A 19,312-nucleotide genomic window follows, 5' to 3' on the forward strand; every position below is an offset into this window, starting at 1 on the left:
CCAGAAGTGCTTCAGCCCATATAAGACATTTGCCCATTGACTTTGGCTTAACCTGTTATACTGAATGACTCTGCTTAGGGGATACAAAAGTATGTGCCTGCTTAAGAATATTTGTGATCTCTTGCTTGTTCTAATAAGCTTTTCCTTTGACCAATTCCTAAGAGTATTCTAAATGCAACAGTAAGATATTAATGTCCCCAGCACCCTAGCTATTGAAGTCACCTGAGGTTGTAGGTTGTGACTGTGGGCCATCCCAAAAGGGTCTTTACTGATTTAGAATCTAAGGCTTATTCTAACTGACTGATAAATACATTAATAAATTGTTTATTCAAGAAACCGTGTGTATAAGTGTTTATTTGAATACTTGTCACTGTGAATCTCTGTGTAACTCCCCTACAACCAAAGGGTACTCGTACAATCTTGCCTAACAGGACTTTTTAGAGAAGTCCAAAATGTGAGAGGAGAAGGAGAGAGTGGAGTCGAAGATGACCCCAAAGTTTTCTGCCTCGCAGGTGGGTGCAGATGCAGAGCCAGGGAGGCCGGCAAGAGTGAGAGTGGGAAAGCAGGAACAGGAGTCCCAATGCAAACAAACTCAGTCTTACTGGCTTGAGGCAGAGGTTGCTTGCAGCACACCATGACTGAATTGGGGACCGTCAGATTTGAGCGAGGTAGAGGAGGTGGCTGAGGGTAGCCTGAAGGAGAGTTGCGTTTCATCCGCATTACACTGGAAGTTAGAGAAGAATGTGGCAATCGCATGTGCAAGGGCAGTCATGTAGACATTGAAGAACCGACATTGAAGAACCAGGGGCATAGGAAGAGCGGACTCGCGTATCTTCAGAAACTCATTGCAAACAGGGGAGAATAATCTTTTGATGTACAGAGATAAGAGCCTGAAAATTCCTTCGGAAAGGTCTATAACTTTAAAGGTTACCAGTTTTAATACAGACAAAAAGCAATTACAGAAAGGTTATAAGCAGTAATCTCAATAAAGACTTATTTAAAGAGAGTTAAACACAACATTCAACATACAAGAGCCAATCGGCAAGGAATGCATAGGCAGTATTGAAGGGAAGTGGGTTGGATTAGGAAACCTGAAGTAATTTGAGAGTTAGAAGGGAGAGCTGTGAGTAATCTGGTTGTGATTATTTCTAGGTCTTCAACAGCACAGTCTAGTTCAAGGAAAAGAGCAGGAGACAAGGGCACTAGAAAAGAACCTGCATTTATTATTTTATCCACTTTCCCTTTCCCCTTGGGTTTGCCAGCTTGATAGTCGTATCTAAAGGGATTATTAGGCCGGCAGGCGTAAGGGGTTGGTGGGCTATCACTCCTGCAGCAATTCTGAAGCTGGACCTGACAAGAGGAGTAGTGTGGAGAGGGAAGAATAGTAGTAGTGGACAAAGGAAAGAGTACTAGAGTGGGTGGGAAGAGTAGAAGTGTGGAGAGGGAAGAGTAGTAGTAGTAGAGTGGAGAGGAAGAGTTGGAGAGTGGAGAGGAAGAGGAGTAGTAGTGCAGAGAAGGAAGAGGAGTAGTAGTATGGCGAGGGAAGAGGAGTAGTGTGGCAAAAGAGTAGTAGTAGTAGTAGTAGAGTGGAGTGGAAGCAGTAGTAGTAGAGTGGAAAGGGAAGAGTAGAAGTAGTGTGAAGAGGGAAGAGTAGTAGAAGTGCAGAGAGAGAAGAGTAGTAATAGAGTGGGAGGGAAGAGTAGTAGTGTGGAGAAGGAAGAATAGTAGTAGAGTAGAGAGGGAAGAGTAGAAGTATGGAAAGGGAGGAGTAGTAGTAGAGTGAAGGGGGAGTAGTAGTAGAGTAGAGGGGAAGAGTAAGTAGTAGTAGAGTGGAGAGGGAAGGGTAGTAGTTGTGTGGCGTGGGGAGAGTAGTAGTAGTGTGGAGGGCAAAGAGTAGTAGACTAGAGAGGGAAGAGTAATAGAGTGGAGAGGGATGAGTAGTAGTAGAATAGAGGGGAAGAGTAGTAGAGAGGAGAGGGAAGAGCAGTAGTAGTGTGGAGTGGGAACAGTAGTAGATGAGCAGGAGGGAAGGGAAGTAGTAGTGTGGAGAGGGAAGACTAGTAGTAGAGTGGAGGGAAGAGTGGTAGACTGGGGGGAGTAGTAGTGTGGAGAAGGAAGAGTACTAGTAGAGTGGAGAGGGAAGAGTAGAAGTGTGGAGAGGGAAGAATAGTATAGTGAAGAGGGAACAGTAGTAGAGTGGAGAGGGAAGAGTAGTAGTAGTAGAGGGGAGAGGGAAGAGTAGTAGTAGCAGGGTTAGACATTGAGGCGAAGTGGAAACTATTTAGCTCCTACCTCCAGCCTAGGAAAGCCTGGTTAGTTTGATAACAGCAGCTACCAGGAGCTACATTTGGCTCCCGAGGCCAGTTGGTGCTTTACAAACATGTGACATCCAGGGAAGAGTAGCAGTAGAGTGGAGTGGGAAGACTAACAGTAGAGTGGAGTGGGAAGATTAACAGTATAGTGGAGAGGGAAGAGTAGCAGTAGAGTGCAGAGGGAAGAGCAGTAGTAGAATAGAGGGGAAGAGTAGTAGAGTGGAGAAGGAAGAGGAGTAGTAATGCACAGAGGGAAGAGTAGTAGTAGAGAGGAGAGGGAAGAGCAGTAGTAGTGTGGAGTGGGAAGAGTAGTAGATGAGCAGGAGGGAAGAGGAGTAGTAGTGTGGAGAGGGAAGAGTAGGAGAAGTGTGGTGAGGGAAGACTAGTAGTAGAGTGGAGGGAAGAGTGGTAGACTGGGGGGAGTAGTATTGTGGAGAAGAGTACTAGTAGAGTGGAGAGGGAAGAGTAGAAGTGTGGAGAGGGAAGAATATTATAGTGGAGAGGGAACAGTAGTAGTAGTAGAGGGGAGAGGGAAGAGTAGTAGTAGCAGGGTTAGACATTGAGGGGAACTGGAAGCTATTTAGCTCCTGCTTCCAGCCTAGGAAAGCCTGGTTAGTTTGAAAGCAGCAGCTACCAGGAGCTACATTTGGCGCTTTACAAACATGTGACATCCAGGGAAGAGTAGCAGTAGAGTGGAGAGGGAAGAGTAGTTGCGTGGAGAGGAAGAGTAGAGAAGAGTAGTAGTAGAGCAGCTGGGAAGAGTAGTAGTAGGGTAGAGAGGGAAGATTAGTAGAGTGGAGAGGAACAGTACAGTGGAGAGGAAAAATAGTACAGGAGAGGGAAGAGGAGTAATAGTGTGGAGAGGGAAGAGGAGTAGTAGAGTGGTGAGGGATCAGCATTAGAACATTAGAAGTGTGGAGAGGGAAGAATAGTAGAAGTGTGACAAGGGAAGAGCAGTAGTGTGGAGAAGAAGAGTACTAGAGTGGAGAGGGAAAAGTAGTAGTAGTGTGGAGAGGGAAGTGTAGGGGAATTATGAAGAGGGAAGGGCAGTAGTAGAGTGGAGAGGAAAAGCAGTAGTAGAGTGGAGAGGGAAGGGTATTAGTGTGGAGAGGGAAGAGGAGTAATAGTGTGGAGAGGGGAGAGGAGTAGTAGTGGGGAGAGGAAAGAGTAGTAGAGTGGTGAGGGAAGGGTAGTAGTAGACTGGAGAGGGAAGAGTAGCAGTAGAGTGGAGATGGATAAGTAATGTGGATAGGGAAGAGTAGTAATAGAGGAGGGAAGAGTAGTAGTGGGGAGAGGAAAGAGTAGTAGCAGAGTGGTGAGGGAAGAGTAGTAATAGAGTGGTGAGGGAAGAGTAAGCACATTTGCTAAGATGCCTTTTATATTTAAAGAGCCCCAAGGCTATCTGAAACGTATGCCTTCTCAGGCTAATCGCAGAATATTTCTAGATATTAGACTTAATTGTCTAAATGTATCGTGGGTACAGGGTTCCTGGATTAATTTATCTGTTGAGAGAAGGACTTGCAGAATATGTGCCGACGATTCTAGGGTGAAAACAGCTAGACATGTACTCAGCTTTTGTCAGAAGATGAGATTGACCTATGACAAATATTTTGCCAAATTCGATTATGATCAGATATATACTGAAAGTGAAATCTTTTGGCTGAGGTGCCTCTCTGGGAGGAATAATAGCGTGGCTATTGCTATCACCCAGATTTGGAAGGTGGCAAATGAACGCTTATGCAAATTTGAAGAGGAGGTTAAAATGCTGATGGACCTTGATAGTGAACTAGGTACCCATTTGGGCAACCAATGAATAAGTTTGTGTTGCAATTGTATTTCATATTTGTCTGATTTAAGCTCTGTCCAGATTTATAAATCTGTTGTGCCTTTTTTTTTATTGTGATGATGATTCTTCTTAAGTGTTCTTTTACTTTTCTTCTCTTTTTCTTTCTTATTTTGTTGATTGTGCTTCTGTTTTATCATTCTACGTTTGTGCTCTCTTTTTCTCTGTTTTTACTGCCGAATCTGTTGTAATTTTTAGGAAGTGCTGTTTACCTATTTTGTATGTGTTTTGATATAAATTTGTGAAAAGTTCTATGAACTATAACACAATTAAAAAAAAGTAGTAGTTGTATGAAGAGGGTAGAGTAGCAGTTGTAGTGGGGAGAGGGAAGAGGAGTTGTAATGTAGAGAGGGAAGAGTAGTAGTCGTGTGGAGAGGGAAGAGTAGTAGTAGTGTGGAGAGGGAATAATAGTAGTAGCATAGAGAGGGAAAAGCAGTAGTGTGAAGAGGAAAGAGTAGTCGTGTGGAGAGGGAAGAGTAGTAGTAGTAGTAGTAGTAGTAGTAGAGTGGAGTGGGAAGAGCAGTGTGGAGAGGGAAGAGTAATAGAGTAGAGAAGGAAGAGTAGTAGTAGAGTGGAGAGGGAAGATTAGTAGTAGTGTGGAGAGGGAAGATTAGTAGTGGAGAAGGAAGAGTAGTATTTAGTGGAGAAAGAAGAGACTTTGTAGAGTGGAGAGGGAAGAGTAAAAGTAGAGTGAAGGAAGAGTAGTAGTAAGTGGAGAGAGAAGGTTAGTAGTAGTAAGTGGAGAGGGGAGATCAGTAGCAGTGTGAAAGAGCAGTAGTGTAGAGAGGGAAGGGTCATAGTGTGGGGGAGGGAAGAGCAGTAGTGTGGAGAGGGGAGTGTAGTAGATTGGAGAAGGAAGAGCAGTGGTGGTGTGGAGATGAGAGAGCATTAGTGGTAGTGTGCAGAGGGGAGAGTAATACAGGTGTAAAAAGTAGTAGTACAGAAGAAGTAACATGGAGGTAGGAGGTAAAAGGTGAGACGTGAAAGGGACTGAGGAGGTGGGTGTAGTTGAAGAGAGGAAAGTAGCAGGAGGAAGGAGAGTAATAGACGGATACAGGGAGTGGAACATCAGGGCATGACAGGAAGTCCACTAGGTGGAGCTTGAGTATCTAAGAGGCACAACCCTAGAAACCCTTAGAACTAACACTAGAGTAGGACTAGCCTGAACGGTAGAGTAGAGCTAGCCTAGAAAGTCCCAGAGGGGGATAAGAAAGATAAAGTGATTGCCTTAGCAGTCGATAAGCTCTATATACAAACTTGGGAAGAGGAGATGTCTGGGCTAGGGTGGAAACTGCTTACTTTAGACGAGAGTGTCGGACAGCGCCTAGCGACCTGACAAACATTTTAATAAAAACCCTTGAACCATCTCTCAGAGTTGGCGTGTACTTTAGGCCATCTGTGACATTGATTTGTTTAACTATAAAACATGCACTGACTTTACTGCTGTGCTTATTACCTAACAATCCCTTTCACGATAAGGCTGCATTGGTCTAAGCTCCCTTCCCATTCTGTGTCCTACCTGTGGTGGCTTTGCACAGAGGCATCTCTGAGTTTGCATCTCTTCTTGCCAAAGAGTCGGTGCAGACAGCTTCATCTGCAGAAGGAGAGTCGGATCCCAGGAATGCTGATGGCTTGTGTGGGCCGTGTTCAAAGGGATGCAAAGGATCCAGCTCGTTACTCTCATCTGACCCCTGACTACCAGGAGATACAGGTTCTGGCTTGCACTTCCAATCGAGACCATGTTCACTGCAAAGCACTTGCTGCAGATCTTGGTTCTCCTCTTGCTCCTTTTCAACAGGAGAAAGAGGTTCGAGCTTGACGCTCTGATGTGTGGTGCCATTCTCGTCATTAAACACTGGCTGTATGCAGAGATTACGCGCAGGGCTCTGCGCATCACTAAACACTGGTTGTGCACCCTGGTTCTGTTGTAACGGACCATCAGTAAAGGCTGGCTGTATGCACTGGCTGGGCTCTTCATGGTGCCCATTAGGAAACACTTGTTGAACCCACAAGCTTGACTCCGCCGGACCAACCACAAGTGGGGTTGTAGGATATTCATTGAGATTGCAGTCACCAACGGTTACTTGACTGACCCTCTCCAGAGAGCCTATACACATTTTCATGAAATCCTCACATTTTGTTAGCCACATTTGCTCCAAAAGTCCAACAACTTTAACAGGAATGTCCTCCATGATACTCTGCAAGCGATCCACTTTTTCTTCCAGCTTATTGAGAGTGGATAAAATGACCAAGTTGTGGACATCTGCTGTGGGCGTGTCCGAATCAAAATGGCCTCGATCATTTTTTGAGTGGGAGATTTGGGAGGAACTCTTAGCTATAATGTCTGACATTGTCAGCTACCCAACCTCTTCACCTATTGCCCCTCAAGAGCCCTGAGCCACAAGACTGCCAGAATGGTCAACCTGGAAGACAAGCTCAGGTAGGGCACGTTTGGTACAGACTTTATGAACAGCGGCTGTGTGTTGTGTTGCTCTTCCAAGCTCAGATGAACGTTTCGCTTTTCTTCCTGCCACTTAGAGTTCCGAATATCCAGGTCTTGGGTGTCTGCAGAAGGAGAAAATGAACAAATATAAATCTTGTGCTAGATAAGAGTTCCAATGAATACATGGTCTTCGCCAACCCCATGCTTTAATCATCAAACAAATAAATTCAACCACAAAGGGCTTTGACTCCACTCTTAATCCATGGTTTGTTTATTAGCATCCAGGTGGTGTGAGCAGTAAATCGGGATGTTCGGAGCAGAGCTGTACTTAAGAGAAGCACAGTTTCCGTGCAAGCTGTTGGCTGGTCGTCTGCTGTGACAAATTGAGGGAATGTGTCCTTACTCCCCAAGGGGGCGCCCACAAATCTCCATGAGTCTATGGAGGTGGACCCACTCTGCAACACCCTCCCTAGAGGTTGAGGCAAGTGAAACCTCGCCGGGAGACACTCCCCCCTTAGGGACAAGGACTCCCGTTCCCGTGAGGAACTCCCTGATGCCCTCAAAGTGATGGCCTATATGGATTTGCCTAACATAACATTATCAATTCTATAAAGTCGAGAAGAGAAGGCCAGAAGAAAAGGCCAATCTCCCTCTCTACAGCTCTCCGCTGCTCGAAGATGCCATGTGTCGCCATCCCTCTCATCATACCATCTCGTCAAGGTAAGGGTCATATGGCACTAAAATGAAATGTTACCATCCACAGCCGTGCTGTTTCTGTGGGCCCTGCCGTTACCTTGCACCCATCCATGTCGGCCGTATTATCCGGTAGAAGCGCACGCCTCCGTACGCGTACCTTCTCAGCCCCACTTGTCTCCCATCACCCGCCTCCTCACATAAGGAACGCGCGACTAAGGGCTAGGTTTACATTCCCCCCTGTGAACATTCATAAACCGATTGCCCGCAATCTCGCATATGCAAAGTCCTCCGCACACGAGACATTGGAGTATGGAACCCTGTCGGGTGCTTATTTCACACAACCGGAGGCTATTCCAGTATTAAGCACACAAGCCATATGTTGTGCTACAATTGCCCCCTTATCCAATCAAGACTATTCTCCTGACCTACTTACTACAGTACGAGGTATGGGGCACATGATCTCATTGTCCATTCCAGCGAGTATCACCATTACAGAACAAAGGCTCTGGCCCCAAATCTTCGTCGCCCTCTACTGCTACTTGCCCACAGTCGTCACCCTCACCTGCAGACTAATCAGCACGGAATCCGCTTGTTTCTACCCATGTAAGTTCAGCCTTCGCCCAGGATGGTCTAGTGCACGTCCCTGCACTACCACCCGTGGCCGCCATGCCAATGCCTAATTCTGTTGATTGTGCTGATCTAAATACACAGGTCCTAACCCACTTGGTCACCCTCACCTTGCCAGAGGTTGACGTGTCTGATTATGCCTTCGATGCCACTATGAATGCACATATGCTACCATCTCCCTATCAGGCCTCATGGTATGCCCCCCTGATACTATCTGTTGCCAATTCTGTATTGCCGCTGCCAAATATTGCTAATTCTGTATTGCCTATGCCAAATAGTGCTAATTCTGTATTGCCGCTGCCAAATACTGCTAATTCTGTACTGCTGCTGCCAAATACTGCTAATTCTGTATTGTCTGTGCCAAATACTGCTAATTCTGTATTGCCTGTGACAAATACTGCCAATTCTGTATTGCCGCTGCCAAATACTGCCAATTCTGTATTGCCGCTGCCAAATACTGCTAATTCTGTATTGCCGCTGCCAAATATTGCCGATACTGCAGCATTGAATGTACATGTCCCAACACCCTTAGCCAACCCCACCCTGCCTGTAACAGATTATGCTCTTAATGCCACTATGAAGGTGCATATGCTATCACCTGCCACCATGACTGCCATGCCTGTCCCTGTTACTACCCAGGATACCACACCGCTGGTACCTACACCACCACTTGTCACTTTGCATGCCACACTGACTCCAATTATCGCCCATAAGGCCCTACCAAATACCCCTCTCAGTTGCGCCCTCATCAACGCCCGCTCACTCCCAGCCTATGCCATGGACGTTCAGGACATAATTACCAGCTGTAACCTTGATCGCTTGATAATTAGTGAAACCTGGCTTAACGAAGCGTCCGGCCCAGCCCTGGCTATCCCATCAGGTTACACTATTTTTAGGCAAGACCGCCCACTCCAGAAAGGTGGAGGGGTAGCTCTTATTGCCAAAGAGGCCATCCCGATCAGGAGGGTGGAAGGGGAACTTGGCTAGGATAGTGATTATCTTCTCCTTAAAGTTAACCCTTCACCTAACTGTCTCATTGCTCTCCATGTTGTCTATCGACCACCAGGGCCAGTCTCCGACTTCTAAGAAGCCTTCATTCACAGCCTCTCTGATGACCTAAAAAAGTCCACCAAATCTATCCTCCTGGGTGATCTCAACCTAGGTCTTAACGACCCTACCACCACCCAAGCAGCCTCCGTGAATAAATCAGTATCTACCCTCGGGTTCATACAGGTCATTACGGAGCCTACTCACATTAAAGGGTGCACCCTTGACTGGGTTGCCCACCATAACTGCTCTCTCACGGTCACAGACATTTCTCCCATTCCCTGGTCTGATCACCATTCCATTCCATTTGATCTCAACACCACTAAGGGGTCCCCTAAGCAAGAGACTCCCCTCCCCCTGGCACCCACCGCAAGCTCACTAAGGAAAAGCTCACACCTTACCTCTTGGTGCCTGCACTTCAGCCCCCGTTCTCCAGTGACCCAGAAACTCTTGCTAGTGCTTTCAAAACTCACATCACCCAAGCGGTCAACGCCATCAACCCATTCACCCTAAGGAAAGCTAAGAGCACCAAGCACTCAAATGCTTAGTTCTCCCAAGAGCTTCTTGAGCTACGTCCCAGGAAAAGGGCAGCACTCTCTTACTAGAAAGCTAACCCTAATGACTTTTTCAAGCTAGCTTTTAAGGTTATCTCAAAAGAATACAAAGCCACTATAATCAAAGCTAAAGCCACCTTGTTTAACACTAGAATAGCAAAATGCTAAATCAGGGACCAAAGACATTTGCCATCTTCAGAGAGTTGGAGACACCCCCCCCCACCGACCCTCCACAAAGACGAAGACTGGTGCAATGGTATCCAATCTAATATGTTTGACAAACTCAACACTCTTCAAAACAAAATCCTCACCCATCAACAAGCACTTAGACACCAAATATCTAACCTCCACACTAGCACTTCTGGTGACTCTCCCCCCGTCCCCTTCGCCTTGAAGGAAATGAACGGACAAGAAGTCATCGCCCTCCTTAAATCTATCAAATCCTCTTATTGCAAAGGAGACGCCTGCCCAGCTCACCTCAAAGATTGTGCCCCCTCCCCGCCCCTTTCCTTACAGCCTTTATGAATGCCTCCTTCACAATAGCACATGTCCCAACAGTCTCAAGGAAGCATGGGTATGCCCTCTCATTAAGAAACCTGCACTCAACCCGACTGTCCTAGGGAACTACAGACCCATCACCACGGTTCCCTTTCCATTAAAAATCCTCGACAAGGCAGCTTATCTGCAAGTCCAAACTGTCCTCGAGGCAATCCACCTTCTCGCAGTCATGCTTCCGTCCTGGACACGGGATCGAAACTGCACTTTTAGACCTCAAAAACCAAATGGACGACGTTAGAAAAAAACCAAATGGACGATAGAGGACAAACCTGCCCTCCTCCTGCTCCTTGATCTGTCTGCAACTTTTGATTTGGTGGACCATAATACTCTTTGCCACCATCTCTCTTCCGCTGCCAATTTCTCCCCTATGTCCATAGCTTAGATCACCTTGTTTTTCCAGGAAAGGGTTATGAAAGTCTTCTCTGACTCAGCCTGTTCCCACCGGAGTAACATAAAATGCGGAGTCCCACAGAGCTCCTGCATCTCACCTACCCTTTACAACTTGTTCACGAGGCCACTGTTCAACATTCTGGACGCATTGGGCATCACATACACTAATTATGCTGATGACATGCAGGACTTCTGCTAATTGTATCACCTGCAACCCTAAAAAACCTGAACAATACAGCTCCTTTACGATTGTTAATATACCAATCTCTGTATCTGAAGCCGTCAAGACCTTGGGTCCTCATCCCCATCACCGGTAACTATGAGTACAACATGGAAACCCTCAACTCCATTTACTACACCATCCAAACTGGGATGGCAGAAAACTGGTTGTCAAAATATAATAGAAGACAGAGCTAGCGATACAGGTACTATTCTCAAAACATCTAAAAGGAAGGGGGGACCAGACACATCTAAAAAATTACAACATCATTTTTAAGTCAGAAAGGTTAAAAAAAACATGATTAAATTCAATGGTCCACAATACAAAACTTCGCAAAAAAACAGGAATACGTAATAGGCAGTAAATGCTAGCTAAAACAAATTCAAGAAAAGCAAAGTACATCTAGGACAACCTGCTGTGTACCAAACTCCATTTGGATTAGTATGTCATATTGTCACATCTCTGCTTTCAAAGCAGAGAGCTGTCTCAACATGTTTCTGTTCACAAGCACAAATAACGAACATTCATCAGGAGAAACAGTTACAACGAAAAACCTAGTTCCTATAGATTTACATATAGGCCTTTAATAATAACCGAGAGGCGCTGTTGGAACCGAAACCGGCTAAAACAAAAGATGAACGAATTGTCTGTGTCAACACCTTCACGGACCAAAGTTTTAAAATTACCAATATTATCAAGAAACATTGAAAAATGTTCAATACAGCCTTTCAACCGCTACCACTCCCAATTTTTGCTTATAAAAAAAGCACTACTATAGGTAACAGAGTGAGCAACAGCAAATTGAAATGCATAACCCCACCTGCCCCCAAACTCAACCCTCTATGGGACACTATCCTTGTGGTTCCTGTGGGGTCTGCAAACTAACCTCTAGGAGCAAAGAAGTTGATATTGGTGGTCCTAAACTCTGGATCCAAAAAAGTCCTACTAATTGTAATACCGAGTTTGCTGTCTATTTAATTACATGCAGATGTGGATTACTATACGTGGGAAAGACAATTCGAAAAGTAAAGACCCGAATAATGGAGCACCAAAGCTGTATAAAAAACAAAATTGAGAATGCACCTCTAATTAAACACTTTAGTTTGCTAAAGTATGATCATGAGGACTTTATATGGACTATTTTGATGTCTCTGAAAGGGGGTAATTCCCAAGAACTTGAAAAAGGCTGTTTAAAAGTGAACAAAAAATGATTTACATGTTGCATAGTGATGTCCCAGGCTTGAACGAGTCTGTTGAATGGCATAAAATACACTCCTGAGTTTTATGTGCGATTATTTATAACCATTTCTTACTCCCTTTTAGAGTACTCTCTCTGTCTTGGAATTAATGCCACTTTTCATCTATACTCAGCTCCTGAGGTTCCATGGGAAGCTAGGGTTTGCTGGCCCCTGCTAGCAAGGTCGTGTTCTACCTTTTCTATTATTTGTTGATGGCCCCTCTTTCCATCCTCCTGGTATATTGGCATAACCATCTATACACTGCGCCCCTCCCCATGTATTTCTTCATTATTTATGTACAGGCATTTATTTTATATCTATTTGTGCAGTCCCATGCTTTTTGGTGTCGCATATGGGTAGCATCCCACCCTCCTTGATTGGAGGGGTATATGACTTTGGTCTGGATCGATCCTCAAGGAGGTGCCGTTTCAACCCTTTACCTCACTTTGGTAATATCTGACATTTGCCGTCACTTCACTTATTATTCTTTGCCCTGTCCTTTCAGTGTTTACCTTCATCACTGGATAGGGTTTCTAGCCATCTTCATTAATGCGACTCTCGCTGAGGGTCATCCGTGTTATGTCTCTGGTTGAACGTTACATCTTTGACGTATTTCATTCTTTGAGTGCATTCGGTGTGATCTGAATACTCTTTTTACTGTACATTGCTTATCCCATCTAGGGCATCATTTCACTGTTTGTCAATTGTGTAGGGAACTCCATTTAGAGGATGGCCGAACTGCCGTCCTAAGATGCCGCCCTTTTACCTTACTTTTCTGTAACTCCTTCTTGTCTTCGTGTTCAACTTCATGGACACAGTAATAGGACTAATGGTCGTCTCCATGATGACATCCACACGACTATCTACCTTACGCAGACAGCCTTCCCTTAGCGTTACCTGCAGCGTTAAGAGGCACATTCCTACGCTGGACCGCGGCTTGCAGGTATGCACCCCTTCCTAGGCGTCTTGAGCGCTGACTCACCTTTTGATCAGCACGGGAGCCTCATTATGTTTTCTGTTTCCCCACAGTGTTGTAAACGTGTATTCCTTTGCATCCTGTAAACTCGCGAGCGAGATGTTCTAAGCTAAAGTGTTTGAACATTTTCCCTTGGCTGCACTTATATCCTTTGTACTGCATTTCTAAATGCGGCAGGTTTGTTAATCCCTGGGTTTTGACTTTGCCTCATGCTAGTTGCGGGTCTGCTTTTGATAACGGATTGCTACTGTACTTAAGGGTGCGGTGCTTCTGAGGTAGTTTACCGCGCTATGCCGCTTTTATTAGCAACGCACGGGAGCGCTTGTACCAATTGCCATACGTATGGTAATTTACTAACTAATGACGGGCTATCCATTCCGTCCATGGGGCACTCCTTTTAATGGTATTTTCCCCGTTGCCTCGGTGGGGCTTAAAATATTATTTTTAAATATGTGTTTGGGCACCCTGTCTTTTTGCCTGTTCCCCACATCGTTCCCATTAGTACTTATGGTCTATCCGGATGAATCATAGTAGCTTCATCTTATTGACTACGTTCTGACACCCTCACTGTCATGATGCCTACCTCCAAGGAGCCAGGTCCGACCCAGCAACCCCAGAGGCAGGCATCATTCCCCCCCAGGGAAGTTCCAGCGGGCCCAAGCTGGGGCCCTTTGGACGCAGTCCTGGCGCCTTAGGCGCCAGGCTCATGTTGGACCCCAGTCCTGGCGCCTTGGGCGCCAGGCTCATAAAGCTGGACATGTGTTCAAGTGTTTTTATGTGCACTTACCTGATGCAGACCATGCTGCTACATCCAGGACCTCTTGATGCCTGAATGGGACTACTTTACCTGTGGGACTACTTTCCACCTGGGTGTGGTCGGGAAAGGATACATACCTGATCGGTGGAAGGATACATACCTGGAACTTCTTCCAAAGCTATTTAAACCCCACCCAAACAGCCACACGTGCTTCGTGTTGTTCTGCACCTAGCAGCTGGACGCTCACCGTGTCTGCTCCTGCTTCTGGACTTCAGCCACGCCTGTCAGCATCCTGGGACACCTGCAAAGGGTGATAAGAAGAGAATTCGAGAGGAAGAAGTCCTTACCTGCTAAACCTGCATCACAGAGACATTTCACCGACGATCCTGAAAAGGAAAACATCATTTTTAAAAGCATTTCGCTCTGATCGCTGCAGCGCTGCATTTCACTCACCTTTCTTGGGCGCCTCCATCTTCAGCAGCGATCAACCGGATCCGCAGCCACTTCCCAGAGCCTAGAGAGAAAAAGACAAGAACACAAGGTGAGAGAAGGAAGGGAACAGGAAAAGCTCAGTTTCCTTCTAAGACTTACCTGTTGGGTCATTCCCATTTCATTTCGGGTCTTGCTGCTTCCAGGCATTTTCCGGACCCCGGCCCTTATGGGGAAAAAAGACAAAGACATTAGATGAGCGAATGCAAAAACATTACCTGAGCGCTCATCTAGGACTTACCTGATCTTTACTGGAACTGCACTTTTCACTTCGGGTCGGCCCCATATCTCCGGCATTCCGAACCCCGGCCCCTATGGGGAAAAGACATCAACATTAGCGCTTTATTGCAAGAAGTCTCCAAAGGAATCTTCATTCATCACCTGAAAAAGACAATGAACATTATTATTTAAAGCTTGAACTTTTGAACTTGCAACAGAACTTTTACAGCGCCTTACCAGTATAATCAAGCTTACCTGAACTCCCATCCAACGTCAATCCAGTGAAGTAACTGGGTTCAACGCGCCCCTGCGTCAGAAGCAGGATGGAGAGCTCGTCCTTTCAGACCCTAAGGTGAGACTTCACGGGGGATCGTGGAAGGGTATCGAGGAGGGTTGGAAGGAAGTGGGAGGCTCGAGCATTATTCCGCCAGATTGTAATACTCCCTTTTCACGTACAGGAGGATATTCCTGCGAGCCAGTTTAGCCAGAGTAGAGGGGCCCATCCTATCCATCTTCAGAGCCCTGCGCTTCACCATTGAAGAGGCATCAGCACTCGAAACCAGGCCAGCGCCCCCGTGGGAATCAGGTGAGCGTGACACTCACCCTCGTGACTAGTCTCTGGCCTTCGTTTGCAGGATATTTTGAATCTTGTCGGGTGCTACCTGTTCCGTGGAGCCCAACACCAGATACGTGTATTGGAGTGCATCCCGTACCGGTCTTGAGTCGCCGTCTGGCCTGCCCTCTATCTATATAGGCAGGTGAGCCACATCCCTCAGCACTACTTGTAGTAACCGCTCTACCTGATGGTGGACATTTTGGGAATTTTTGGGGGTTTTTTTGGTTTTATCTACTGGTTTGGTGATTGTGTTGTGAGCACTGATATTGCTATGTCGTAAAAGCTTATGTTAGTAGCTTTTCTTGTATTATATACTTTGTAGGACAGATGCATCCTCCTACTCCAACTGATCCATTGAGGTTGCGAGCCCCCACAAGCACCAGACAAGGTAATTTTTCCTTTTTTGGTCCTCTAGTTCAGCAAGTTAGAACTTTACGAAGTAATGTAGCTATACATCAGCTGATCCTTTGTTTTTATATTTTATTAACTCTACAGGTGCTATGAGACTGACCCAAATCAAGTTTGTGAATCTATAGGAACTAGGTTTTTCGTTATAACTGTTTTCTCCTGATGAATGTTCGTTATTTGTGCTTGTGAACAGAAACATGTTGAGACAGCTCTCTGGATTGAAAACAGATGTGACAATATGACATACTAATCCAAATGGAGTTTGGTACACAGCAGGTTGTCCTAGATGTACTTTGTTTTTCTTGAATTTGTTTTGGCTAGCATTTACGGCCTATTACGTATTTCTATCTTTTTTTGCGACATTTTTTTGCAAAGTTTTGTATTGTGGACCATTGAATTTAATCATGTTTTTTAACCTTTCTGACTTATTATTAAAAATGATGTTATAATTTTTTAGATGTGTCTGGTCCCCCCTTCCTTGTAGTTGTTTTGAGAATAGTACCTGTATCGCTAGCTCTGTCTTCTATTATATTTTGATATTGATCAACCTGGATATAGACAGAGTAGACACTGCCAACCTGTTTGTACAGTAGTCTACCGGGTTTCCTCTCTGATATTTAAGAAAACTGGTTGTGCTTTAACGGTGAAGAAAACAAACTTCTGCTAATTGTATCACGTGCAACCCTCAAAAAAACTGGACAAACAATACAGCTCCTTTACGATTGTTAATATACCAATCTCTGTATCTCAAGCTGTCAAGACCTTGGGTGTATTCTTGGACTCCAACCTCTCAATGATCAGGCAGATCAACGCCATTGCATCTGCAGCAGCCTACCATTCTAAACTGCTCAAGGCAGCTAGACCTTTTCTGCCGCTAAAAACATCAGTAAACGCCAAACTGTCCAAAATAATGCCCTCAGGGCCTCCACCAGCATTTCCAAGATAGACCATATTTCAGAGACCAGCAAGCAGGTTCACTGGCTCCCCGTAAAAGAGCAGATAGTCTTTAAAACTCTCGCCCTTACGCACAAATACGTCCATAACATGGCCCCCCTCTACCTTTCACAAAGAATCACCAAACCCATCACAGCCAGACCCACAAGAACAGCTTACACCAACCGAATCCCTACTCCTAAAACCCGGAGGATTCACGCAGCAGGATCTAGAGTACACGTCATGGCCGCGACCCACTGGAACACACTACCACCCCACATTAGAAGTATTGAGTCGCATATAGCCTTCTGGAAGGCGTAAAAACTATGCTGTTTGTATAAACGAGTCCTACTGGTCCCATTGTTTCTACTTAGGCTGCATGTTTCTACTTTCTATATGATGTAACCTTCATTGTTACTATATGATATACCAAACCTGTAACCACCTATGTATGCATCCTACTAAATTCACATTGTTAGGCTGCACGCTCACTGTAACCATGAGCAAAGCAATCTTCCTGGAACTAAGACAGTTTCCTGCCACAGCCCATCAATGCCCATGGGCTGTTAGTGTGCTTTACAAATCTAAAATAAATAAATAAAAATTAAGGGAACCTATGCTATCCACAACAGGAAAGTAAGACTATCCCTTTAACTCAGGCCCTCCAAGGGACTGTGCTGAGGATGCTGAAAAGGGATGATTTGTATTTGTATTTATTGTTTTATATAGCGCCTTAATCCATGATATAATGAGAGAGAGACGGCAAGAGAGATCTAGAAGCCGAGAGAAGCCAGAAATCATAGAGAACATGGGAATTCCCCAGAGTGTAGAAGAGCAGAAGGAGGTCGAGCTCTCGCAGAATGCAGAGCCTGCGTAAGCCAATAGGGCTCGGGCGTGGAGCCAAAGACGCTGGGCGACTGGCGTATCGGAACAGAAGAAAATACAACACGATTGAAGAGACTGTTCGAGGGTGGCGTGACACCAAAGCAGCAAGTCTGCCCACAGAACAGCACTGATGACACTGACGACAGCAACCCACTCCCAAACCGAGATACAGCACAAGTTGGATTAGAAAGTTGAAAACAAAAACACATGTGAAACAGAAGAAGCAGAAAGAGAGTCCAAGACCTTACTAGCACCAGTGACATTATCCCTCGTATCGGAGACATTGTGACGTGACTGACGCATCGTGGCCCATATTACCAAAACAACATTGATTTAAGATAAATGAAAAATATGGGAAATAAAGTCGAACATTTTGAGAAATACCTATGAGCAATGCACACAAAGAAAATTGAGCTACAGGACATCTCTCTTATTTGAAAAGTTATAGAAATACAACACACCAGTTGGTGCATTTGGACACAACCCCACCTTTCTAAAAAATAACTTGTGCAATGAGGCAGTCACATTAGCGGGATTGACCTATGCTTGGCAACTGGAACAAGTAACTATTGTCATGCAATCGCCGTGGGACAGTTTTGTTTGACTGCAAACCTCTCAAAAACCCTCGTAATAGAAGGTAATACAGGGACTGGGATAACCAGTCCGTTGAGAGGGACTCATAATTCGAGCACAGCTCGTCCCAGTGCTAATGAGAAAAGTATTGGAAATAACCGGAGGAATGAGAACCATGTTCAGGAAGGGCAGAGCTACATGAAATACACAAAGTGGCAGAGGAGTAGAGTTGCTCTGGGAGAAGGGAAAAGACAGCCCAGGTCCCGAAGATGAGAAGGAGAATATAATGCAGACATTCGGGAAACACACACCCAGGAGGCCAGGAAGTCAAATCTCATATGAAACGGCAATCTGGGAAGAGAGGCTAGAACGTGACAAGAAAGAGGGAAGGAACTTATACAAAAGTAACACTGTTTGCATGAAAGGCAGAGGAAAGCTATCAGTCCCTACAAGCGTCACAGAACTGAATCCAGAAGATAACAAGAGACTGGTTGCATATGGTCTATTGAAGAGAACAAAAGAACATAGAAAACCATGTGACAAAAAAACGTAAGAGGGTCATTCTCCAGGGCTTGTTTACATTAGTGCTAGGGTCAGATAGGTCAGATTTGGAGAGTGAAGGGACTTGCTTTTGGACATTCATCCTGACTGACGAGCACGTTAGTTATTACAATAGGTAGGGAACACCCCAAAGATATAGGGAGAGCAAAGCCTTATGTCACTTTAGAATAAATAACATGCTTAAAATGTCTTCCGATCCTCCACACTGCCTTCCACCTCCCTCATGCTGCCCCTACCCAGCCCACTCCCTCTCCCGTTGCCCCATCCCCATTAAACAGGCACAGTAAAACCTCCCTACCACATAATGTGCCAAAACCAGAAACTGGAGTGGGCAGAGGCGTGCCATAACCAGAAACTGGAGTGGGCAGAGGCTCTGATCTTCTACACATCACCTTCTGTAACACTCCAAGGCTAAGAGCAAGTACGTTTTTTTTAGCCAATCTGGCAGGACTGCTTTAGATTCCTTGATTCCAAATGCAGAGGGTTTAGAACTTGGATCCAAGAAGTTTTTAATGAGCCACTTCTTTGAATGCTATGATCACACAGAGTGTCAGTGAAATTGACAAAACTGTCTATTTCCGCTTTATTTGCTCTAACAAATATCCCCTGGTCCAGAGCAATACTCGTCAAGAGGTAAAACACTTTATTCTGACCCCCTTTGGGTTAAATTTAGGTTAAACCTATTTCCACTGCATTCTGTAATAGCCAAGGAGAAAGGAAGTGCTACCAAATTACACTCTGCCAATGTGACCATGGCATGGCCGAGGACCTGCTGCATTTAGCATTTTGTCCACTGTATTCATTCCTTAGGTCTATAACTGGTATTGCCCTGTGTAAGGGATCAAGAGTAAGCCTCGGACACAGTGGCATTTTAAGTGTTGGTTACAGACTTTTATTTATCGCAAACTAAAAATGGGTTTGGAGAAATCCTATCTATCCCTAACATTAAGAGGGGTTTCCCTACCTC

The 19,312-nt window shown here is 45.2% G+C and overlaps 1 protein-coding gene across 1 annotated transcript in view; it reads right to left on the minus strand.

The window, feature by feature from the left end:
• LOC138565287 (zinc finger protein 665-like) overlaps positions 1-19,312 on the minus strand; it is a 124,049-nt gene that overhangs the window by 49,483 nt on the left and 55,254 nt on the right. The window contains exon 2 of the mRNA XM_069642968.1: positions 5,675-6,720. Within this exon, the coding sequence (XP_069499069.1) occupies positions 5,675-6,506 (832 nt within the window). The 5' untranslated portion in view covers positions 6,507-6,720. The remainder of the gene's footprint in view (positions 1-5,674; positions 6,721-19,312) is intronic.

This window comes from Ambystoma mexicanum, chromosome 1p, assembly GCF_040938575.1.
Source record: "Ambystoma mexicanum isolate Mex_15411 chromosome 1p, UKY_AmexF1_1, whole genome shotgun sequence".
Lineage (NCBI taxonomy): Eukaryota > Metazoa > Chordata > Amphibia > Caudata > Ambystomatidae > Ambystoma > Ambystoma mexicanum.